Source organism: Chlorella variabilis (genome assembly GCF_000147415.1).
Source record: "Chlorella variabilis unplaced genomic scaffold CHLNCscaffold_24, whole genome shotgun sequence".
Classification (NCBI taxonomy): domain Eukaryota; kingdom Viridiplantae; phylum Chlorophyta; class Trebouxiophyceae; order Chlorellales; family Chlorellaceae; genus Chlorella; species Chlorella variabilis.
The window spans coordinates 328,647-351,117 of NW_005435064.1; the positions used below are offsets into that span (position 1 = coordinate 328,647).

General features: G+C 60.3%; 8 protein-coding genes across 8 annotated transcripts in view; 5 read left to right on the forward strand and 3 right to left on the reverse strand.

The window, feature by feature from the left end:
- Window positions 1-1,528: 1,528 nt before the first annotated feature.
- Window positions 1,529-1,920, reverse strand: CHLNCDRAFT_15467 (hypothetical protein; the record flags this gene model as incomplete). The annotated part of the gene is made up of 2 exons (XM_005844194.1): window positions 1,529-1,741; window positions 1,858-1,920. Coding segments are annotated over 2 exons (276 nt in total), but the record flags the coding sequence as incomplete, so codon positions are not given.
- Window positions 1,921-2,202: 282 nt separating this feature from the next.
- On the forward strand, window positions 2,203-2,600 carry CHLNCDRAFT_58996 (expressed protein; the record flags this gene model as incomplete). The annotated part of the gene is made up of 2 exons (XM_005844111.1): window positions 2,203-2,318; window positions 2,414-2,600. Coding segments are annotated over exons 1-2 (258 nt in total), but the record flags the coding sequence as incomplete, so codon positions are not given.
- Window positions 2,601-3,535: 935 nt separating this feature from the next.
- Window positions 3,536-7,053, forward strand: CHLNCDRAFT_36987 (hypothetical protein; the record flags this gene model as incomplete). The annotated part of the gene is made up of 12 exons (XM_005844112.1): window positions 3,536-3,740; window positions 3,876-4,045; window positions 4,170-4,341; window positions 4,465-4,636; window positions 4,764-4,839; window positions 5,041-5,129; window positions 5,265-5,368; window positions 5,689-5,767; window positions 5,937-6,093; window positions 6,219-6,384; window positions 6,531-6,778; window positions 6,925-7,053. Coding segments are annotated over 12 exons (1,767 nt in total), but the record flags the coding sequence as incomplete, so codon positions are not given.
- Window positions 7,054-9,414: 2,361 nt separating this feature from the next.
- On the forward strand, window positions 9,415-12,893 carry CHLNCDRAFT_32668 (hypothetical protein). Its single transcript, XM_005844113.1, has 15 exons — window positions 9,415-9,526; window positions 9,625-9,714; window positions 9,851-9,974; window positions 10,088-10,222; window positions 10,402-10,492; window positions 10,582-10,701; window positions 10,873-10,924; window positions 11,009-11,094; window positions 11,226-11,319; window positions 11,414-11,476; window positions 11,588-11,692; window positions 11,792-11,871; window positions 11,983-12,147; window positions 12,286-12,392; window positions 12,500-12,893. The coding sequence occupies exons 1-15, from the start codon at window positions 9,454-9,456 to the stop codon at window positions 12,573-12,575; spliced, it is 1,461 nt and encodes a 486-aa protein (XP_005844175.1). The 5' UTR covers window positions 9,415-9,453; the 3' UTR covers window positions 12,576-12,893.
- Window positions 12,894-13,809: 916 nt separating this feature from the next.
- CHLNCDRAFT_9288 (hypothetical protein) lies at window positions 13,810-15,688 on the forward strand (the record flags this gene model as incomplete). The annotated part of the gene is made up of 6 exons (XM_005844114.1): window positions 13,810-13,908; window positions 14,092-14,265; window positions 14,366-14,548; window positions 14,732-14,864; window positions 15,039-15,160; window positions 15,344-15,688. Coding segments are annotated over 6 exons (1,056 nt in total), but the record flags the coding sequence as incomplete, so codon positions are not given.
- A 940-nt stretch (window positions 15,689-16,628) lies between these two features.
- On the forward strand, window positions 16,629-17,869 carry CHLNCDRAFT_139323 (hypothetical protein; the record flags this gene model as incomplete). Its single annotated transcript, XM_005844115.1, has 6 exons — window positions 16,629-16,682; window positions 16,787-16,911; window positions 17,044-17,177; window positions 17,254-17,321; window positions 17,632-17,721; window positions 17,786-17,869. The coding sequence occupies 6 exons, from the start codon at window positions 16,629-16,631 to the stop codon at window positions 17,867-17,869; spliced, it is 555 nt and encodes a 184-aa protein (XP_005844177.1).
- Window positions 17,870-18,252: 383 nt separating this feature from the next.
- On the reverse strand, window positions 18,253-20,885 carry CHLNCDRAFT_26991 (hypothetical protein; the record flags this gene model as incomplete). The annotated part of the gene is made up of 10 exons (XM_005844195.1): window positions 18,253-18,542; window positions 18,664-18,802; window positions 18,917-19,019; window positions 19,226-19,357; window positions 19,493-19,627; window positions 19,740-19,851; window positions 19,946-20,002; window positions 20,157-20,273; window positions 20,498-20,633; window positions 20,793-20,885. Coding segments are annotated over 10 exons (1,314 nt in total), but the record flags the coding sequence as incomplete, so codon positions are not given.
- An 853-nt stretch (window positions 20,886-21,738) lies between these two features.
- The window catches only part of CHLNCDRAFT_139325 (hypothetical protein), a gene marked incomplete at both ends in the record, with an annotated part of 4,618 nt that continues 3,885 nt past the window's right edge, over window positions 21,739-22,471 (reverse strand). The window contains one exon of the mRNA XM_005844196.1: window positions 21,739-22,053. Coding sequence (XP_005844258.1) covers window positions 21,739-22,053 — 315 coding nt within the window. The remainder of the gene's footprint in view (window positions 22,054-22,471) is intronic.

A 22,471-nucleotide genomic window follows, 5' to 3' on the forward strand; every position in this document is an offset into this window, starting at 1 on the left:
GCTGCTGCAACAACAACGCCATGCCAAGGGGGGCCGGATGATGCGGCTGGTGCTGCAGCTGGCCAGGCCCTGCCAACTGCACAACTGGCACGAGGCCCGCATTGGCCGAGGCATGTTTCAGCGGTGCCAATCGTGGACCCACCACCACACCATACTCCCGCCAAGCTCTCTCCGTTGTGCCTGCGCTGGGCTGCTCCTGCTGCAGCTCCCCCGGCTTCGTCAGCACCTCAAGAAGGCTCTGGAGCAGGGGACCAAATTTTCAGGTGTTGGGCAAGCTGTGTCCTTGCACAACGCGTACCTCGTGCGTACCTGGTGCTCCCGGAGGGTGGCTACGCTGTCTTCAATAAACGGCTTGGCCCGCATGAGATGCATCGCCTCCTCCCCCTGGGGCTGTGCCTGCAACAGCGCGATAGCCGCGCGGCACTGATGTATACGCTGTCGAAGAAGCGGGGACACGGTACTGTGTTCGTCGAGGGCGAGCGAGGCCTCCAAAAAGCTCTCCACTTGGATCAGCTCCGGCAGCAGCTCTCTAAGCTGATGGTGCAGCGCCACAAGCTGAGCCATGTCTGCCATGCCAGACAAAAATCTGCTGTTGATTGGGGGAATTGGGGAGGGGGCGGGATAGTTGCAGCTCGTCGACACCGCGAGCGGGCGGCGGCCGGTGTACCGCTGGGCGGCGCACCAGACACTTCAGTCGACCAGACACTTGCAAGCTTAATGGAAGTGCAGGATTCGGCCGAGTGCAAGATTAGAGAGCGCGCAGGGTGACGTCCCGGCAGTAGAGCCCCCTTCACCTTCCCCTCACCCTCCTTCAGTACCTTCTTGCGTCGGTCACCCTCGGGACTCGAGTACTGTGCCTTGCCCGCGTTCACCACCTCGCGTTCACTGCATAGCCTTGCTCGCGTTCAAGTACCTGACACGAAGAAGAAGAAGAAGATGTGACCAAACACGGGTGACTGAATGTCGTGAGCCGAAAGAAGAAGAAGAAGACAGACGTGGGCTAGCTGGCAGATGCGCCGCTGTGTTGGCAGCGTGCGGTCACAGCGCGCCAGTCGCGCGCTGTGCGGTCGCCAGTCGTGTCGCCAGTCGTGTCGTGGAATACAAGGTTCTGGCACCCAGACCCACCTTGTGGGCATCAACCATGTCATGAGCTGCGGCCATGCCGCTTACACCTCATATGTGCAGCAAGGGGTGATCCCAGCCCCCTTGAAGTAGTGCCCCACCATCTCCACCAAACTGGGCGTGCACAGCTGTCTTCTGGTGGCAGTGTGGGTGAGCTCCTGGGTAGATGCGGTGGGCTCTTTGGCGGGTCCAAAACTGCCCGAATTTGCAGAGCCAGCCGGAGCGTTCCTCAAAGATGCTAAAGCTGTGACTCGGGGGGGATGTGCCCAGGCCACAGGCTGGCCGGCGCCCCAGCGTGCGACTGCCGCTCTGCCAGCCTATATCAGTGGTTGCATTGGTCACAGCGCGCCATCCGTTACCTTGTATCATCCATTGTTTATTGGTTTACCTATTCTGCAGCTGTCCTAATTTTTGGCACTCGCACAAAGGGGCCTTCCCGATCGGGTGCCTGCTGCACCAAATCTGTCCCGCCCTGAGGCTGCCGCACTTGATCGGCGCGCAGCGTGCTCTGCGCCTCCACATCAGCCCGAAGCGCGGGCGGCACGCCCTCAACATCCACACCCTGCAGCTGACCAAACCACTCCACGATGCTCTCTAGCTTGGGTCCCCAGTCCGCCACCTACACAGGGCACGTGCGGCGGGGTGTGTGGGGGGGGGGTGGGGGGGAAGGGTCCCCCTGGAAGGCCTGGCCATCTGTTTTTGCCTTGCAAGCGTGCTGCCACGGACAACACTCACCTCTTCGTCAGTCACGGAAATGTGTGCCATGCGCGCCAGCTCCCGCACATCGGGCGGTGCAACATGCCCTTGGCTGCCGCCGCGCTCGCCGCCGCTGCTGCTGGCGGCTCTGCAAGGTTGCAGCCGCTGCACAAGTCTCGAAGTCCTTGCGACTGTTGGGGGCAGAGCCGCGGAGGTGAAGCAATGCGTGGCAACGCCCCAGGCCTTGAACATGTTGGGGCCTTGACATGTTCATATGAGCCCATAAGGGCTTATATGCTGCTAGCTCGAATCGAAAGCAGTACACCACTGCAGGGCGCTGAAAATCTGGCGCGCACCTCCCCTCCCCGGCTCTATTCCGCCCTTCGGCCTGCAGAACTGCTCGCTACTTTCAAACCTGGTTCGTGTTGGATGTCGGAGGCTGCTGCTCCTCTCGGGGCGGCCCTCTTGGGCTTCGTGTATGCGCTGCCTCACCTCAACAGGTCTGGCGGGGCCCCATTCTCGTCCCTCGTCCACCTCCACCGCTCTGCCGCCAACCGCCGCTCCCGCCGCTCTGCCGAGCTAACGCTGGATGCAGGTTCCCCGGACCATATAGATTCACAACAACGGCGGCGCTCGCAGCAGAGACGGAAAATGCCTTCAAGCTGCTGATGCTCAAGGTGCTGCCCCGCCAGCAGGCGCAGCCCCTGCAGCCAGCACAACCGCCGGCCCTGCTACAGCCGCAACAGAAGCCGCCGCTGCAACTGCAGCCAGCCAGCGGCCAGGTGGGGCTGGCTGTCCCGGGACTTTTGGCACCCAGCAGCACAGCAGGCCAGGCGACTGACGATAGACTCCACATCGGTGCTGCTGGCAGCAGCGGAGCACAGCAAGCATGGGGTGCCGAGGGCGAAGAGGACGATGATGCTTTCTTCGGGGCCATAGATGTGGACAGCATGGTGCTGCAGGCAGCCGCAGCCGGCCCACTGCGTCCGTCACTGCAAGTCACACAGCGCCTGACCGTACCCAGCTCCAGCATTCCGCAGCAGCAACAGGCAGGCTGGCGAGCGAGCGAGCCTGGTCAAGTACCGGCGACTGCCTCCATCCAGCACCCAGTTTCATTGGGGTGCAGCAGCGGCGGGCCGCTGTGCAGCCACGGCGTGCCCCTTGCTGGCTGCACGCACCGCCAGCAGCACTTGGATGAAATCACCCGCAAGGTGGCTGATGCTGCGATGCAGATGGCCGATGCCGAAGGGCACCAGCTGCAGGAACTGCAGCAGGAAGTGAAGCGCCTACGGGGGCTGAAGCAGCTTTTAGAGGCGGCTCAGCTGCCAGCAGTTGCCACAGCAGGCCCCGCTATCACGCAGGCGCAGGGTGTGGTGGCATTGGCACCTCGGTGGAAGCCGCCGCCGCCGCCGCAGCAGCACAACATAGGGGTTGGGGAAGGTGCACATGGCCCCCTATGGTGCCAGCAGGCACGTGGTGGGGGCCAACGGGACGCTCCTCCTCCACCCCAGCAGCAGCAGTGGGGCAATGGCGGTGCTGGCGGCAGCTATGACGCTGTCCCACCACACCCCTTGTGGGAAGCTGACCGAGCGGTGCTGCAAATTGTGGCGGCAGAGCGGGAGGACGCCACCAACGACCCACAGTGAGTGGGCCAGTGACCTTCATGATTTGGAGCAGGTGTGCCTGCCTCATACCTCCGTGTGGCCGTAACCAACCTATGTATAGCGGAGCGCATCCCGACACATCCACATGGAGACATTTGTATCCCCGTCACAGGTGGCGCCAAGAAACCTTTGCATGGAGTGATGAGCTTCGTGTGCGCAACCGCGAGGCCTTTGGCAACCGTGACTTCCGCCACAACCAGCTGGGCATTATGAACTCCACGCTCTCCAATAAAGATGTGTTTGTGCTCATGCCTACAGGTGCGGTGAGGCAGGCCAAAGGGCAGGGCAACAATTTACTCATCTGGGCCTGACCATAAGTGCGGTTTAATTGTACTGCACATTGAAACACCCGTGCTGCCTCTTCTCGCCCCATCTACACGCCGCCCTGTTCAGGTGGAGGCAAGAGCTTATGCTATCAACTGCCAGCGTTGCTCTCCAAGGGCGTCACGATTGTGGTGTCCCCTCTCGTCTCTCTCATTCAAGACCAAGTGCACCATCTGACTGTGCTCGGCATCCCCGCAGCCTTTGTGGGCGGTTCCATGGACTGGAAGCAGCAGGCCCGCGTGTACAGCAGCCTTCACGAGCCCGACGGCTGCAAGGCAAGCAGTGCTGCGCGAGATCATGCTGCGCTCCTCTGGTGACGTTGTTCCGTGCAGGGCATGCTCGCAGCTGGGGCGCTGAACTGAGCCAGCTGATTTTTTTTCCGCTGTGTTGCGCTGTTGGCAGGTGCTGTTCATCACCCCCGAGAAGCTGTCAGCATCTGGCAAGCTGCAGAGCACCCTGGACAGTCTGCATCGGCGTGGCCTGCTGGCTCGAGTGGTCATTGACGAGGCACACTGTGTCAGTCAGTGGGGCCATGGTGCGCTGCCCGAGCCAGAATCCTCAAGGACGGTTGCCTTGGCCGGCTGGTTACGACAAGACAGCAACAGGAGGCAGCAGGCACCTGCATCCCTTGTTTAGCCTGATTTGCCTGTTTCTGCAGACTTCCGCAAGGACTACACTCGCCTCTCCTTGTTCAAGCAGCGCTTCCCTTCAGTGCCGCTGCTGGCGCTGACCGCCACTGCCACAGAACGCGTGCAGCATGATGTGGTTGCCCAGCTGGGCATCAACCGCTGCCTTGTGTTCAAGAACTCTTTCAACCGTCCCAACCTCAGGTGCGTGGCAGAGTGGCGGGCGGTCGCCTCCTTCTGCTTCCCATTACCGTGCCATTGGCATTTAGGCATAACATGTCCCCAGCCTGCCCGTTATCTGCATCATCCGCCTTGCCCCTTGGGTGGGCAGGTATGAGGTGCGGCGGAAGAAGAAGGGGTGCGTGGACGAGATGGCAGAGCTGATTCTACAGAATTTTTTGAAGAAAGTGCAGCCAAACAACAAGCGCTCTTGGGTAGTGCAGGTTTGGCGCCGCCAACGATTTGGCTGTTTGTGGTTGTTTTGTGCCCAGGCGCACTGCCATGCCTGACAAGCGCCAGATCGCCACTGTGTGCCGGCACCCAGACGTGGATGCCATGCCAGGGAGCTGCTTGTTTCCATGCCCAGCTTCGCCTGCCCTGTCCTGCAGTGTGGAATTGTGTACTGCCTTTCGCGCGCCGAGTGCGAGCGCGTGGCAGATGACTTGGAGGCCAAGCTGGCAGATGCAATCTATCCACTGTATAATGGCCGCCGGCGCGTTAAGTAAGCAGCGCGTCGGACCTGGCCTTCTATGGCACCTGCGCACCACCTGTGCATTGCTGAGACTGGCTTCAGCATGCCTGCTGATTGCATCGTGTGCACTGCCTGCCACAGGCACTACCATGCCAGCTTGTTGCCCGAGGAACGCGAGGCGGTGCAAGCAGAGTGGACTAATGGCGATGTCCCCATCATCGTAGCTACGATAGCTTTTGGCATGGGTGGGTGCTGCGCACAATGGCATTGATTGCCGGCATGTGGCCGGATTCTAGGTTTCTCAGCGGGCATCCCGGTGTTGCTTTCTTGTGAGTGTGTGCTGATAGCGCTTGGGATCGGACGCGCATTTGATCCTTTCTGATGATAGGGATGCGAACGGTTAGGCATAGGACTTGTCCTGCCTCCAGCTCTTTCACACTTTCAAGATATCTGCTTTGAGCCAGAAGGCTAGAGATTTGGAATCTGTTGGACATATCTCCATTCTGTGGCCTGCCGCCCCTGATCCAATCCTGAATGCCACAAGCTGCCTTTGTTTCGGGTGTAGGCATCAACAAATGTGATGTGCGGTTCGTGCTCCACTACTCGCTGCCCAAATCGTTAGAGGGCTACCTGCAGGCAAGCGGGTAGCTGGAAGGCTGCGCTTTTGCCAAATCCAACTGTGGCCATTGGCAGTTTGCAGCCAGTGCGATGTCTTTGTATTCTGCTGCCAAGCTGGCGGAGCAATGTGCAGTGCGGGAGCGCAACCTGCCCAGCGCTGACCGACCCTGCTGACTGGCTGCACCTACAGGAGAGCGGGCGGGCTGGGCGTGATGGGCGCAAGGCCTCCTGCATCCTCTACTACACTTATGGGGATGCTGCCAAGTCACGCCACATGATTCGCACCTCGGCGCAGGAAAACAATGCGCCAGATGAGCAGATCCGCTCTAACATGGAATCTCTCAATGCCATGGTGAGCCTGGGCAGAAAAATTGAAGGAAGGGGAAGCAGGTGAAGGGAGGGGAGCACAGCACGGAGCTGGCTGCTCAATTTCTGCCAAGCGGCCTCCACATACACAACCCCCGTTTGCCCGTATAGGTGAATTACTGCGAGGAGCAGGTGGAGTGCCGCCGCGTGCTGATGCTGAGCCACTTTGGGGAGGGCAGCTTCACTCGTGCACAGTGCAATGGCACCTGCGACAACTGCAACGCCACTGCGGGGCAGAGCCTTGTGCAGACGGATGTGTCAGAAGCAGCCAAAAAAGGTGCAACACATTTGTGTTGCGCGTTATGTGCAGAGGCAGCTCGGCGCTCCTAATGTTCTCCTCCACTCTAGGCTACCTGCATCGCCGTACGTCTCTCTGGCGTGCATCCATTTGGGGCTCAGTGCCCGCCTCAGTGTGTTCTGCAGTGGTGGAGGTGATTCGGTGCATCGGCAGCGCCTCTTTGAGCCACGTGGTGGATGTCTTCCGGGGCAACAACACCGTGGGAGTGCGCAAGATGGGCCACGGCAGCGTCGCTGTGCACGGTATTGGCAAGGCCTTCTGTCGCAACAATGGCGAGGCGGAGCGGCTGGTGCGGCGCATGGTTGTTCAGGGAATACTCCTGGAGCAGACTCACCGGCCAGAGATGCACCTGGCGGTGGTGTCCACCCTGGCGGTGAGTTAGTGAGCAATCTGTGACCAGGCTGTGCCGCTGGTGGCCTGCTTGATGCCAAAGACCCCAGCTCTGCTGCTGCATGTATGTGGCACTGAGTGCCTCTGTAACTGTGATTGACTGGCTGCCTCCATCCATTGCCTGGGCAGGTGAACGAAATGGCGGCTGCGTCCCTGTTGTCCGGCCAGCTGAAGATGAAGATGTACGTAGCGCAGAGGGCTGGGTCTGGTGGCGATGGCAGCAAGAGCCGTGCGGGGCGCAATGGTGCCGGTGCTGCCAAGAAGGCTTTCGCTGATGCGGCAGCCGCAGGACAATCTGCAGCCGCAGCGGCTTTGGCAGAGCCATTCTGTGGAGGTGGTGAGCCAGAGTGGCAGCCAGAGGACCCCATCGACTTATGCGAGGATGAGGAAGACGATGAGGTTCGGCAGCGGGCTGCAGTCATTCGCTCGGCCTTGCACCAGCTGAATGCGGCAGCTGGCGGACTGCGCAGCCTGTCGCGTGGCCCCTTAGCCACGGCTGTCCAGGCCAAGGTGGGCCCGAGCACCCTCTGCTGCAGCGCACTGTGCTGGGCACTGCACTGCATCGCTTTCTTCATGCACCACACATGTGTGCACCACATGGACCCATACCTTTGGCGTGCCAGACACGGCCTGTTTCTTACCTGCTGCCTGACTGTTGACTGCTCGTGTCCCCACCTTCCCCCCACTGCAGATTGCGGTTGTCGGCCCCCGCAATTTGGATGCATTTATGGCGCTCGACATCACGGGCATGAGCAACAGCATGAAACGCCACTATGGGCCCGCCATCGTGGCTGCCATCCAGCAGGCTGATGCCTTCACCCCTGGGGTGCTGCAAGGCATGCACCAGGTGGATGAGTTCCGCCTGGACACCACCAACATATTTGGGAAGCAGGTGGGCGGATGATGGGTGGCAGGCATGCCCAGCCCCGCTTGGGTGCGTGCCTCCCGTCTTGTGTTGCATGGTGTGCAATCATTGCTGCTGCGCGGGAATGTCAGAACAGATGATTGCATGCTTGCTCCGGCTGGTGTTGCGGAACCTGGCAGGAGGGGGAGGCAGCCCAGACCAAGCGGCAGCGCAAGGAGGAGGGCTGGAGTGATGACGACGATTGGGTGGATGGTGAGACGCAGCCGCTGCTGCTGCTGGAGCAATCCTGAGTTCCCCTCTGGGCACGTGTCGTTGCTTTCGCCTGTTGTCACTGCTGCTTGGCTCACCCCTTGCCTCCCTGCGTACCTTGATTGCTGCAGATGCCGTGGCCACGCATGGCAGACACGCACCCAGCGGCACCGGTAGCAGGCCTCCACCTCAGAGGCAGCCCAAGTTTGGGTGGCAGGTAGCAGGCGCTGGACCTCCGTCGCTGGATCTACAGACCTTCCACCACCTCAGTCAGCCCGCAGTGGCCGCTGCAGTAGGGCCCACCAGGAGGCCTATGGCTCGCCCCTCCTCTGCGGGGCCCTTCGGGCGGCCAGACGGCATCAGCTACAACTATGGCGCGGGGCCCCAGCCGGTGCAGCGGCTGCACAGCGATGCCTCTCCTGAATGGAAACAGAGGAAGGGCGGCGGTGCTGCTGACGCAAGCAAGCCGGGCGTGGTGCAATCCACGATGGTGCAAAGCTTAGGCGACGCATTTGGCATTGGCTGGAGTGGCGGTGGCAGCAGCTGAGAGCGATGTGAATTGACAATGTGAATTCTGGAGTGCAACGCGGCATCGACTGCCACAGGGTTTCGGCGCCCTGTCCGCCTTAAAGCGCTGCGGCGCATTTCCCCCCTCACCCACTTTTGTCATTCTTCTTCCTTCTTCTTCTTCCTTCTTCCTTCTTCCTTCTTCGTCATCTTCTTCTTTAGACTTCCGACACTTGCGTGGTGAAGTGGAGTTCTTTAGACTTCGACACTTGCGTGGTGAAGTGGAGAGCGACGATATTGCGAGACATCGAACTATTCCTGTGACTCAAAGCCGCGCTCCGCTAAGTGCCTTCTATGGCGGCCGAGACCGCCAAGGGCTGGAGCCGTATACGCACCGTTATCCCGCGCTGGAACAAGGGCCCCGCCTCCTCCGCACACGGCAAGGAGGGCCGAGCCGCGGCGCAGGTCGCGGCGGCGACGGGCGCGGTGCTGGACCGGCCGGGCGGCGACGGTCCGCTGGATTGCAAGAGTGGCGGATGTGTTGCCGCTGGGCGGGAGCAGCATGAACTCGAGGAGATGCCGCGGGAAGACCCGTCCCACAACTTGGGCTACCAGCGGGGCCTCGAGAGAGAGTACCGTGTGCTCAGGGAGCTTGCGCGCGGCGGCAATGGAGTCGTGCGGGTGGTGGAGGAGCTGGCCACAGGCAATGAGTTTGCCCTCAAGTCCATTCCGAAAGTCCTTACCGACCCCAAGATCTCCGACACGTGAGTGCTAGCAATCGTTTTTTTGTAGGTGGCTCTGCTGCGTTGTTGGCATATGTTTTGTGTTGGCTGTTCGGGTTGAGTGGAATTGTCACCGCCTCTGCCGCCCATGGTTGTTGGCCGCTTACACACAAGTGTCTGGGTTATGCCTGCCTGCCTACATGCAGCAAACGCGCCAGGCATGCCGAGGCGGTCAAGCGAGAGGTTGAGGTGCTGCGTCGGCTGCGGGGCTGCCTCAACGTGGCGGCGCTACAAGATGTGTATGAGGACGAATTGATGGTACACATTGTACTTGATTATTGCAGTGGCGGCGAGCTGCACCACCGCATTGGGGAGACAAATTATTCAGGTGCATTGTTTGCTGCGTGTTTGCGGGGGTTTGGGGACATGTCTCAACATCTTGTGTACACATTGTACATATCAGCGTGCGCGCTAACTGGCATGCAGAGCGCACCGTGGCTTCATACATGCGAGCTGTGCTGCGCACGCTGGCCCAGTGCCACTCACAGAACATCCTGCACCGCGACATCAAGCCAGGTGAAAGGGGCTGCGCCGGTTTGAATGGAGCTGGCTTGCAAGTGGTTAGGTGGCGGCGACTGCAGAACTGCGGCAGCTACGTCTGCGTGTACTTCTGTGCATCTGCACCTTATTTGGTGGCCGTGCTGGAGTGCAGGCAACTTTCTGCTGGCCTCTGGCGACGCCGCCGCCCGCCTGAAGGCGATCGACTTCGGGCTGGCAGAGTTCTTTGAGGAGGACAAGCTGCCGCGCACAGACCTGGGGCTGGAGGGCACGCCCTGGTGAGTGGTTATGGCCAGAAGGGCCCTGTGAGATTCTTTGCAACTCCTGCATATCAAGGCCTCCCCTCACCTGCCTGCCCAACCTTTGCCCAACCTGCTTGCCCAACCTGTAGGTTCATGGCTCCAGAGGCGCTGCGCAGCGAGGTGTACCCCGCCTCTGACATCTGGGCTGCAGGCGTCATGGCCCACCAGCTCCTCACCGGCCGCTTCCCTTTTGACGACCGCTCCAACCCCTTTGCCCCCTCCCTGTCCAAAGTCTGGTGAGCGAGCTGGGAAGTGGCAAAGAGCCCATCGGCAGGGTCTGAGTTCCGGAGGGCGGCTGGGTGTTTCAGCAGGCAGTCGCCAACGTGCAGCCGCACGCATGTAGCTCCTGGTGCGTTGAGTTGACCCTGCATGCTGCACATTATCACCTGCACTGCAGGCGGAGCATCCTGGCTGATGACCTGGATCTGATGCATAGCCACTGGGAAGGGATCAGCGAGGAAGCCAAGGACTTTGTGAAGATGCTGCTGAACAAGGTGCAGTCCATGTTGTGATGGCTGCTGATGCGTTGTTCACAATCATGCCATCCTGCCCACCCATCGCGCCACCCACCCAATGCCTGCAGGACCACACGCAGCGTCCCACTGCGCGCCAAGCCCTGCATCATCCATGGCTCCAGGGCCCCGGCACCAGCGAGCGCGGGAAGGGCAAGAAGCTGGCATTCGGGGTGGTGCGCCGCATCCAGGTGTGTGTTATTGAGGTGGGATGGGGTTGGGCTCACTGGTTGCCAAGGTTGCCTGCTAGGCCGTTGCCACCTGTGGGTTATGCGCACTGCATCAGCTCGTCACACCCATCATTCCGGCTGACCGACCTTCTCTTTTTTTCCTCTTATTTGGTCTGCTATCCCTGAATGCAGCGCTATAGCCAGGGGAGCGCGTTCAAGAGAAGTGTGCTGGACATGATTACAGGTGTTGCATGGCTGTCACCAGTCTGTGTTTATCATGTTTCTTCATTTCGCTTCCCAAAATTCTTCCATTTTGGCTGATTTGCAGAAGAGCTGATACGGGAGGGGCCCGGGGCGCCGGAGCGTGCGGTGCCCATTGGGCGGGGTGCCATGCCAATCATCGCAGACCCGCAGGCATGCTAGCTGCTGCATGGGACAAGGCCAGCTTCGCATATACTTACGGCCTGCAAAGATCGGCCACAGAACTCCGCATGTGTGCTTTGGCGCCCTCACTACCAGATGCTTCCACTGTCAACTGCTTGCAGGCCTCCCCACTGGTCTACCTGTACGAGCACCTAAGCATGACTGACAAAAGCCTGGTGGACCGCGAGGAGGTGGCTGACGGGCTGGAGGAGCTGGGTGGGTAGCATGGGAACCGTTTTTGAGCTCGTTCCCAAGTTAAAGAGTGCCCTCGCACGTTTTAAAAACGCTTCTGTTCTCTGCCCTGATGTAGGTTATCGGCTGTCGCCCGAGGAGCTGGAGCGACTGCTGGACCAGTTGGACCCCGGAAACACAGGCAGGTGTAAACTGCAATTTTACAATTGGTCTTGATGTCGGGCGAACATGTCGAATTGTGCTTGTCTGCCTTTCCACCAAGCGGCAACACTGTTCCTATGGATGCATGCAGGCAAGGTGGCCAAGATCCAAGTGGCGGCCTCCCAAATTGATTGGCGCGTGCTGCAGCAAGGCCATACAGAGCGGTGGCTCAAGTGCGTGCAGCGGGCATTCCAAGGTGCGCGATCTCGCTCTGAGCATGAAGCCCGTGCTGCCTGCTGCTACCTGGCAGAGCTTTTTGTCGAGTCATAGATTCTTCCTTCCCCGCTCGCCACAGACCTGGACCTGGACGGCGACGGCATCATCAGCAGCCGGGAGATGGTAACATCGCTGTGCAACAAGCTGCCCAAGGACGAGGTGGGCAGGGGCGAAAGGGATTGCCTGCTCCTTTTGCTGCACAGCGCTGGATGCGCCCTTGAAAGTGGTTGCCTGAGGCTGATTGGGAGGCGGGAGTGGCTTTGCGTGCAGGTGGAGGCCGCCGTGAGACATGCGCTGCACGAGGCAGCACGTCGCTCGGAGGGCTCCCTTCACCGCAGCACCCGCGCCAGCGGCAACATGCATGGCGACGACAGCAGTGTGCACAGCAGCGGCAGCGCAGGTGACAGTGTCCGTGATGGAATGTCCTTCCGCCAGGTGGGTGCCTCTCGATTCTCCAGTGTTCATTGCAACGGTCTGGTGATTTACAGCTGTGCCGGTTTGCTGGCTGGCTCGTCACAGGCAGGCTGTCGAGTCGATCTCATGTGCAGCTCCTTCCTCTCTTCCCCCCCACAGTTTGTGCGCATGCTGCGCGCCGGCTCCGCCGACTGCCTGTACAACTATGACGATCGCCACGGCTCCCTGGGCTCTTCAGGGTCGCTGGGCTCGCTGGCGCAGGCCAGGTGACCTGCTGTTCTGCGGTTTTGCGCGGCCTACAGTCTGTTTGCTGTGATCTGCTGCTTTCTTTGGTTCTATGTCGCCTCATCTTGCAGCCGTTTGCCCTCTGCAGCCTGCTGGAGAAGAGCGTCAAGGGGAGCACCCATTGTGCAGTTCCGTTGCTGGATGCCATAAACGAGGCAGCCTGATGCACCCAGCTGCAGTGCTACATCAAGCGCTGCATGAGCCATTAAGCGCTCATCAGCGTCGGCGCCTTCTTAGCAAACAACCCCACCCATTATCAGCTACTCTGTACATCAAGAGCGAGTGGAGGGGATGTTGCACCTCTATTCTTCTATCATGAGAGCCCTGTTGTGAGCATGCGAGCCTGTTGTGACCCCATTTCGTGCACCCCATTTCGTAGGTCTTGAAGGCACTATACATCACCTCTGGCCATCCCGTCCCGGGCGCATGTCCCTTTTGCTTTTTGGCTCAGCGCTCACACATGTGATTTGAGCATTTTGAGCCACTCCCCGGGCGCAATGGCTCACGGTGGGGGAGGGCAGACGCGGGCCCTGCACAGCCCAGCACTCTCCCCGCTCGCTGAATTCCGGCCTCCCCGCCCATTTCTCCGTTGTTTGGTGCAATGCCCCCTCGGGGAGAGCTAGGCGAAGCAGTTCCCGCAGAGTCGGTGATCAGGGCTGGGCTTGGGGGCGCGGGGAGGCTCAATCAGCGGGCGTAGCCCAGCCTCTATGACGTCTGAGTCGCTCTGAAGCAGCGGGAACGGGGCTGGGAGGCGGCTGGCTCTCCGCCCATGCGATGGTGCCGGAGTGAGCGAGGCGGCCCGCTGACCGCCTCAAGACGGCTCCACTAATTACCCAGCAATTATTGCAAGCGGGAAACGGCTCTCTCAGGGGGTGTTTGAAGGCTATTGTGCCATAGGATAATTGGATTCCAATTTGGAATGGCCACGGCGCGTTCAGATGGACCTGCACCGAGTAATAATAATTCCAAATAGCCAACAAGGAATTCCAATTCCTGAGGGAAGGTAAAAGCCAGAGGTCTCTCGCGAGGGGCTCTTCATCGTCTTCCAATTTGATCGAATCGCTGTTTCACCTACCTCCGAGCTCTGAAGACAATTTTGCCGTGGGCAGGGGGCAAGCCGCGCAAGGGTAAGTCCTCTCCTCCACCTCCAAGCTCTTGAACAGGTTGGGAGAAGGTGCCGGGCCCCGAAGGCCTGGGTAGCGTATGGCAGCGACGGCTCAGCTGCAGGTGGCTCAGCTGCAGGTGGCCCGGTGCGGTTCCGCGTCGTTGCCGTCTCCGCTGTTGCTGGGCAAGGTGCCGCCCACTGCTGCTGCAGGTCATGCCGTTGCCCCTCTCCCTGGCTGGCTGCAGATGCCGGCGGCACAGCAAGGGGTGGCATCGCGGCCGCGCGTCGACAAAATGAGCAGCGAAGTGGTCGACTCCAACCCATACAGCCGCCTCATGGCTTTGCAGCGCATGGGCATCGTCAAGGACTACGAGAAGATTCGCAGCAAGACGGTGCGGCCTGTGGTGGCGGGGACTGGGCGCAGTGTTACGAGGGTGGGCTGGTTGGTGGTGTCCCCGCCTGCTCCCTCGCCTCACCAGCCACTGCATCCTTCCAAGCGACGCAGCAAACCCCGTTGCATTCCACAACCGCATGCCACTTCCGCGCATGCCCGCCTGTGCTGTCGCAATCTGCAGGTCGCGGTGGTGGGTATGGGCGGCGTGGGCAGCGTGGCGGCGGAGATGCTGACGCGGTGCGGAGTGGGCCACCTGCTCATGTACGACTATGACAAAGTGGAGCTGGCCAACATGAACCGCCTGTTCTTTCGCCCCGAGCAATGTGGCATGACCAAGACTGACGCGGCTGCGCAGGTGGGGCGGCTGGACAAATGGAGGGCGGCTCTTGCCTGCTTCGGATGGGGGCCCCACCTTGCAGCAACTCCTCGTGGCCCCAAACTGCGGTGGACCGCAGACTCTGTCGGGCATCAATCCTGACGTGGCGCTGGAGAGCTATACCATGAACATCACCACGTTGGACGGGTTTGATGCCTTCAAGGCCTCCTTGACCACCCCTGGTAGTGCTGGCACGGAGTCCAGGGTGGATTTGGTGCTGAGCTGCGTGGACAACTACGAGGCACGCATGACGATCAATCAGGTGGCTCTATGGCGTGGTGGGGCAGTGGAGGTGATAAACAGAAAGTGCGTTTGGGCTTAGATGGATGCAGGGGATGCGAATGCGATAAATTTGCATTTGCGAGGCTGAACCATGGTTAGCACCTTTTGTACTCTCTTTATGCCATTCTTGTGCCACCTGTCTGCATGTCCCCTGAAACAACAGGTGTGCCTGGAGCTGGGGCAAACGTGGATGGAGTCTGGGGTGAGCGAGGACGCGGTTTCTGGGCACATCCAGGTGGTGGCTCCCGGGCAGACCGCCTGCTTTGCTTGCGTGCCACCGCTGGTGGTAGCCTCGGGTGAGCCTGTTTGATGTCGGGTGTCCTTGTCTGGTGGGTGTTGCTATACTGTTGTTGGGATGCAGCAATTGGGGGCACAGCACTTACGCCTGCTTCTGTGGGTTCCTCAACCAAGCTGCAAAATCACACTGCCGCTCAGCCCATTCCCCTCGCCTGCTTTTACCTTGTGCCCAGGCATTGATGAGCGGACGTTGAAGCGGGAGGGCGTGTGCGCTGCCTCGCTGCCCACCACCATGGGCATCATTGCTGGGCTGCTGGTGCAAAACACCTTGAAGTATCTGCTGAACTTTGGGCAGGTGTGTGTGGGTTACCGCACGGGGCGGTCTGTGTGGAGGTGGATGGACAGGCAGTAGGCAACATGGACGCTGGGCCAGAGCGGCCCCTGCTGGCCCAGGTATCCATCCTTTGGCGGCAGTCTTTCCTGTGTGACACATGTGTCGGCGTGCCGTTCCAGCCTTTACCCCGTCTGCCCAATGCAGGTCACACAGTACCTGGGGTATAGCAGCCTCAAAGACTTCTTTCCCACGATGCACATCAAGGCCAACCCCAGCTGCTCCAACCCGCTGTGCCACAAGCGGCAGGCAGAATGGGCGGCAGGCGCAGCGGAGCGCGAGGCAGCGGCTGCAGCCGCCAACGCAGAAGAGGCGGCTGCGGCGGCAGCCACTGCAGTAGCGGTACATGAGGACAACGACTGGGGGATTGAAGTGGTGCCAGACGATGGCAAGGCTTACATGCTGCCCGCCGCCACGGTAGCAGCTCCTCTGATGCAGCAGCAGCAGCAGGCATTGCCAGATGGTGTGCAGTTCAGCATGCCGTTGAGCGACGGCATGGATGCAGAGGCATTGCGCCAGGAGGCAGTGCAGGAGACGGATGCTGGTGTGGACGACCTGATGGCCCTCTTAGATCAGCTGGCGACGAAATAGTATACAGGCGGTTAGCAGCCCAGGTGGGGGCCGCCCCGCTGCGGCAGCGTGGGATGCAGACGGAGATTGAATCTGACCTGCGACAGCTCTCAGCGGACACATGATAATTGTTTTTGTTCAGGCGTACCACATACAGGGCAGAACACCATTGTGGCCTCTCCACCTGCGGCAGTTGTGTGGCAGGGGCCAGACTCGCCCAGCGCGGGCGCCGTCAGTTCTCAGCCCAGCAGAACGCCTGATCTCTCGCACCTCAGCCAACAAAACCTGTGCAAGGATGCCCAGGACGTTTTTTCCGCGCTGGGCATTACAGCCTAAACTTTTGCCTTCGCCGCCGGCCACGTCTTTATGATTTCCTCCATGTCTTCCATCCGCGCATCAAGAGCGGTTCGGCCCGCAGCGCCCCTGCGGGCTGCGGGCCGCAGGAGGTGCTCTCGTGTGCGTCAAATCAGGGCCAAAGAGGGTGGAGACACCCCTGCTGTCTCTGAAGACCTGCTTGCGAGGCTTAGAATTGCAGAGGAGGAGGCTCAACGGCTCAAGTCGGCCCTGGCCGCTGTGCAGGCTGTGAGTTCAGGCTGTGAGTCCAGGCTGTGAGTTCAGGCTGTGCTGTGAGGTGCCATAGTGACGGGAACAGCAATGCCGCCAGCGGCAGGCGGGTGGTAGGCAAGGTGCCGCCTCACCCGTGCCAGCACTATTGCAGGCCAGTGCGGAGGAAGGCGAGGAGGGAGGCCTACAGGATGCAGATGTTGCCAAGCCTGCCGCACGCATCGATGGCGGTGACCTGCGCCGTGAAACGCTATTTTCCCTGGAGAACCAACAGCTGTCATGGTTGTCGGAGAGCGACATGCCGCAGGAGAACGAGCCAGAATCTAATGCAGAAGAGCTGGATGTTGTCAAAGTGAGTATTTTGTGTAGATGGTGGCGTGAGGGCCGCCATTACACTTCCCTGCTCCCCTCTGCCACCGCGCTGCTCCCCTCTGCCGCTGCACTGCCCTCATGCAGAGACGCCTGCTGCTAGGGCTGCTGGGCACAGCGGCGCTTTGTGCCTTTGCACTGGTTCCTACGCAGCAGCTGCAACTCGGCAAGCCCAGCAAGCCGCTTTTTTTCTACCTGGTGCCGCTGCTCAGGTGTGTTGTCAGATGAATCTCTGCCTAAGCCTGCGGGGATGTTTTTGACGGCAAGCCTCCACATGCACAAGAGGGACACCGTCCCTGCACGAACAACTTGTTTGCGTCCCCCCCTCGCTCTTCCGGGAGCAGGTCACAGCAGTTGCTAGCGGAGGTGGAGCAGCTTGTGCCCGAGGGGTCGAGCGTTGTGGCGCTGAGGCCCCTCCTTGACCGCATCCTGGGTCCACCCAACAACCTGCAGCAGAACCTACGTGACGCTGCGGCATGTGAGCATGTTGTTTGCCGGTTTGCTGCTACTCCTCAGGCCGCCTGATGCAGCATGTGCTGGCTGCCCACATGCAGGCTTGACCACCCCGAGGGACGTTGCAACGGCAGAGGCCATTGGGCGGGACGTGTATGAGTATGTGCAGGTGCATTGGATTATGCGTGGATTGTGTGTTTGTTGTTCCGTGGGGATGTATTTGCAACACTGGTGGGGCAAGTGGCCCGCATCACCTGCTTCTGCCCCCTTGCCTTCCCTGGCCACCTGGAGCTTGCATTTTGCCTCACCCTGCCCTGCCTCCTTGCCTCCCTTCCCTGTCCCCTGCCACATTTAGTCTATCGATTATGACAAGGTGAGCCTCTCATCTCTGGTGGCTGTACACAAGCATTCTGCGCCCGCCGAGCTCATCTCACTGAAACTCGTGCGCGTCCATTCCACTTGCTTGTGGCACTGTGCAGTACTTCGAGTCAATGCGGGGAGCCCCGCGGGATGGCGCTGTCTCTGCACGGTACATTTTATTCAGCCTCAACTCAGCCAAGGCGGCACAGGTGGGTAGGAAATGCTTTTGGGGAATGACCAGCAGAGCTGACTCCTGCCGTCTGCTTATTGCAGGTCAAGCTGCAACAGTTTCTGGACCTCATGCCCGCTGACCAGCGCGAGGCAGCAGCCATGCAGATGGCCAGCCTGCCCTTCTGAAATGCCTACTGTGTCTGGGAGCAACATTTGGCAGCTAGACACTTGCATTTCGTTTTCATCCTTCATCAGCTTCTCCCTTTCACCTTCCTGATGGGCTGTGCATTTGCTGCTGGCCCTTAGCATCGCAGCACCGGCAGGTGCGGCACTGGCTGCGCTGCGGGCAATGGCACAGGTAAACAAGAATTGCAGCGCACCAGCCAGCGTGTACGCCCATGGTGTGTGAGTGTGAGTGAGTTGCTGCAAAAGTTTCAGGAGGTTTAAATCAAGCATAAGGACAAGAATGAACGAGGTAACTTGGGAGTGTCCGGTTTAGCGCCAGAACCAGCACACGAGATCAATAATCGGCATGTGGAGTGCCGAACGTCGGGAACCTCTGGATTGACTCAAGTGGTTCGCAGCTTTTCCGGCAGCGGGCCGGCCACCTCTTGGATCGCGCCTAGTCCGTTGGGGTGCTTGCCGTTGCTGCAGTAGTGCCCAGCCAGAGTAGCAGTTTTGGTGCCCTCCTGATTCAGATCATTCAACAAAGATGCAACTGCCACAGTGCCCCATTCCAATGCGCCGCCCACACACCTGCTGAGCTGCAAGCTCAAGTCGCGCACCACCTCGACCCCTGCCGCCAGCCGCTCCAGCGTGTTGAACAGCGAAATAACTTCGTTGCGCTCCAGCACCAGGCCTGAGAAGCAGGACAAGGGCATTGAAGCAGGGGGCATCATGTAAGGCAGGGTTGGGGCACTGGCTATGAGCTGAGAGGTTGCTTGCGAAGCAATACCCGAAACACCCACCTGCAATGTCACCCGTGCCGCCACCACAGTCTTCTGCGGAGAACAGGATCTTGAGGGAGGTGGCGATGCCCAGGAGCTGCAGCTTGGCCCACATTTTGCACTTCTCACACCCTACGCAATCCATGATGTGCGTGATGTTGTGGAAAGTGGTCTGCACACAGACAAGAAAGTATGCGACAAGAGTTCTAAATGGCAAGGCAGCGCGGTCCCTTGCCACCATGCTTGCCACAAGCCGGCTGCCGGCAGTGCGACACAATTGTCGTACCTGCAGCTGCTGCTTTAGCGCCTCACTGTTCGCCCCCTTCCACAGGCGCCCCTCATCGAACGGAATGGGGCACGCCGTCTGCAGCGTCTCACTGTTCAGCAACCTGCACAGCGCAGTGAAAAGGTGGCGTGGGGGGTACTGGGCTGCTGGATGGTCGAAGCCGCTGCTTTTTATATCGCATCGAAAGCCCAACCACTTCAATGCATAACAGCAGTGGCTGTCAATACAGCTATCACCAAGGGCCCCACTGGCACCAGCAAGTGCAATGCCGTAGTAACCCTTCCCCCTGGCCTCTCCCCTACTCAACACCTATGCATGAGATCGCGGGTATGCGCATCCTCCGTGGGGTTGCCAGTGTCATAGTCTGTAGCTCCCAGGATGGGGGCTGCTTTCATGGCGGCGCGCAACATAAAGAGGTAGGAGAAGTACAGGTTTTCAACCCTGCAAATGGGCAGGTAAGTGGGAAGGGCAACCTTGGACCGCTTTGTAGTTGCAATGGTCGACATGCTCACAACATGCGTCACAGCAGCAGCATGCTGAGCTCAGAACAGACATGGCACACAGGTGCGCTCACACCTGTCCTTGACCTCTGGGATGCCCAGCCGCCACTTAAACATCTCCAGGTTAGGGCCCCAGGTCTGAGTGGCCTCGTCAATGAGGTAGTCATTGACCACGTGGGCAGTGATGGAGGAATGCATGCCGCTGATGAGCCTGCAGTGCGGCTTGCGGCAAGGCGGATGCAAGGAGCAAGTGTGTGTTCACAGCATTGGCCAAGTGCTGCGCAGTTGGCAAAATCTGAAGGGCTTCAACACAACAAAATAACCTGTAGAACACACGCTGCTCAGGCGGCGTGCTGGGTGTGTTGATTCCCTTGAACATGTCCTGGGTGTAGATGGCACCCCAGACGCGGGCGGCGTGCTCCCCCTTGTACCCTGCTCGGATTGAGTCTCCAAATGTGGCTCAACATGTGGGAGAATGGGCGGTCGAGGCTGGTGCGCAGCAGCATGCGCCAATCGATGCAGTGCATACCTGTGTACCGCTCCGAGTTGCGCAAAAGGTTAATATAGCTGAACTCAACCTTTTCATCTGCGCAAAAATATATGAGAAATGAGATGGGAAGAAGAATTTGGAGTGAAGAGCAGGAGGAGCAGTAGATTGATGGATTGAAACCGTATCCCCACACTGCACCAATGCTTCATTCATCATCTGCTGCATGCTAACCACCGTGCAAGCAACGCACACCCACCTCCCTCGGGCATCCAAGGGTTGCGGTACCCGCGCCAGTCCCGAACGCTAAGCAGGCTGGCCTTGACATGTGGGGCCAGGGTCCGGTCCACGTTGCTTTCCAGCTGCACGCCTGCAAGGGGTGACAGCAAGGCGGGGGAAGGGCAGGTGGGGGGGGTGAAAGAGCCTCACACCAGGTGCAGACACAAACTTGATATGTGCAAGCAGTATAGGCCACAGGGTAGGCAACGACAGATCGGCCGCAGAGTGAACGGCAGCAACAGGCATCAAGATGCAATCGCAGCCCTCGCTACCATAGCAACCAACCCAGCCCTGCAGCCCGTCGTGGTTACTTACTGTCGCAGCCCTCCACCGCCTCTGCCTTGCGCCAGGGCTCTGGAACCTCTTGTTCCTCACATTCGCACACAGAGCAATCCCTCAGTGAGCACATGCCGTCATCGGGCCAAAGCGGGCACTCGCAATACAAGTCCACCTGTCAGAGGCAGGGAGAAGGTAATGCGGGACGGATCAAGAAAAAAAGTGAGTTGCGATTGTGGGGCGCCTTTCACAATAAGCTGTTGATGAGGCAGCCCCCCAACCCGCCCTGTCCACACTCCTCCACCTGCGCCAGCCACACTGCCTTCCACCTGACCTTGAAGTAGCGGAAGAAGGGTGTCTTGACCAGCTCCTCAATCAGCGGCTTCACCTCATCCCGGTTTACTCGCTCCACAGCAGCGTATGTGCAGCCTGGCCAGGCAGGGTGGGGCAGGGCGGCGCAGGCAACGCGCGGGCTGGAAGGCACAGCTAGGAGGCAGGGGAATGGGCCAGGCCACCCATGCGCAGGGCGGCAAGCTTGCCCACGAATGCCATTGGCCAGGCCACCCGTGCCTAGGGTGGCAAGCTTGCCCAATTGTGTTCAGCAGCATCTGGGTTACGTATCCGGCGCTCACAGCAGTCTGTCACGTTGCCGGCCAGATTGCAGGCTGCCTCCTCGCTGGCGGCATCGGTGATGTTCTGCAGCCAGCGCCATGGCATGGGGCTAACCTGGGTTGAAGGTGTGAAGTGTGGGGCCAGCAGGCACGCTCCGGGTTGGGCCCCCTGTATCACCGCCATTATTGCCAACGCACGCTTGATACAAAAGTGCAACATCCTGGTGTGCGTGAACGCTGCAACCCTGCTTACTGCCATCCTTGGCCACACTCACCCCGCAGCTGCAGCCGGCTTGCAACTCAGGCAGCAAGGAGTGCAGCAGCGGAAGGGTGCGCAGGCGGTCCACGGCGGCGGCCACTGAGGGTTGCAACAGGTCCCGCAGCTGGCCCGGCTGCACTAGCCCGTTGTTCTGGGCAAGCGCTATGGCCAGCGCCACCAGAAACACGCCTGCGCTGAGCAAACTGAGGAGGCGCATCGTGGCGTCCTGACTGTGTGTGATAAGCCCAGTGGTGCGGGGAAACGGCGCCTCGGGGTTTCAGTGAGCAAGGCATTTGGCGCGTGGCATGCTGTCAGCAATGTACAATTCTGTCTTGCTTTGTGCGGAATTAACGCGGGTTGCAAATGAACATGTACAGAGACACCATTTGCGCACGGCTGAATGAAACGCTTTATCTTCTTGGGGACATCCGGCCTCGGCCTCGGCCGCCGCTGCCGCCCCGCGTGCCGCCGTGCCGGCTGGCAGGGCCGCCAAACTGCTGCTGCTGCTCGTGATGGCTCTGTGCGGAGCGTCGCTTGCGGTTGCCACGCAGCTCCGTCTGCGCACCCTCGCGCTGCTGCTGACGCCAGGCTGCATCCAAGTCGGGGCCCACGCCACGGCCTTCATTGCTGCCGCTGCCATCTCCACGCTTGCCGCGCACCTTCTTGGTGCGGCCCTTGTCGTACTCCTGGTCGTACTCGTCCAGCCGCCGACGCTTGGGCGCCTCCTGCACCAAGGCAGGCAGGCAGGCAGGCCAGCACCGCCGGGTCGGTCTGGGGGGCTGGGGCCTGGCCTGGCCTGCCGGGATGCAGGCCCCAGGCCGGCCACTTGCTCCCTCTCGAGGGAGAGAAAGACTTTTGGTCCGAGTCGCGGGGCGCCCTGGGGCAGCGCGGCGTGGGGCAATGGCTGGCCGGGAGGGCCGAATGTGGGCGCTCCGGGCCGCTGTCGTGCCGAAAACGGGGGTCGTGCTCGCGTGCTGTGGCGGAGCGCGGCAGGCGTGGCGACCGCGGCACGCCTGGAGCGGCTGCAAGCGCGTCGGGGCGGGTGGAGCGGCTCCCAGGAGGTGGGATGCGGCTTCCAGAAGGGGGCCGGCGCGCCCGGGGAGGCATGCGTAGAAACCGCAGCCAGCCATGCCCCCCTGCCGC

What these genes read in the sequence shown, in the direction of transcription:
- CHLNCDRAFT_32668 (XM_005844113.1), top strand. Translation starts at nt 9,454, where the DNA reads ATGGTACACATTGTACTTGATTATTGCAGTGGCGGCGAGCTGCACCAC. An exon ending in GCACCGCGACATCAAGCCAG is followed by an intron (nt 9,715 to 9,850) that starts GTGAAAGGGGCT and finishes GCTGGAGTGCAG; the next exon opens with GCAACTTTCTGCTGGCCTCT. An exon ending in GGGCTGGAGGGCACGCCCTG is followed by an intron (nt 9,975 to 10,087) that starts GTGAGTGGTTAT and finishes CCCAACCTGTAG; the next exon opens with GTTCATGGCTCCAGAGGCGC.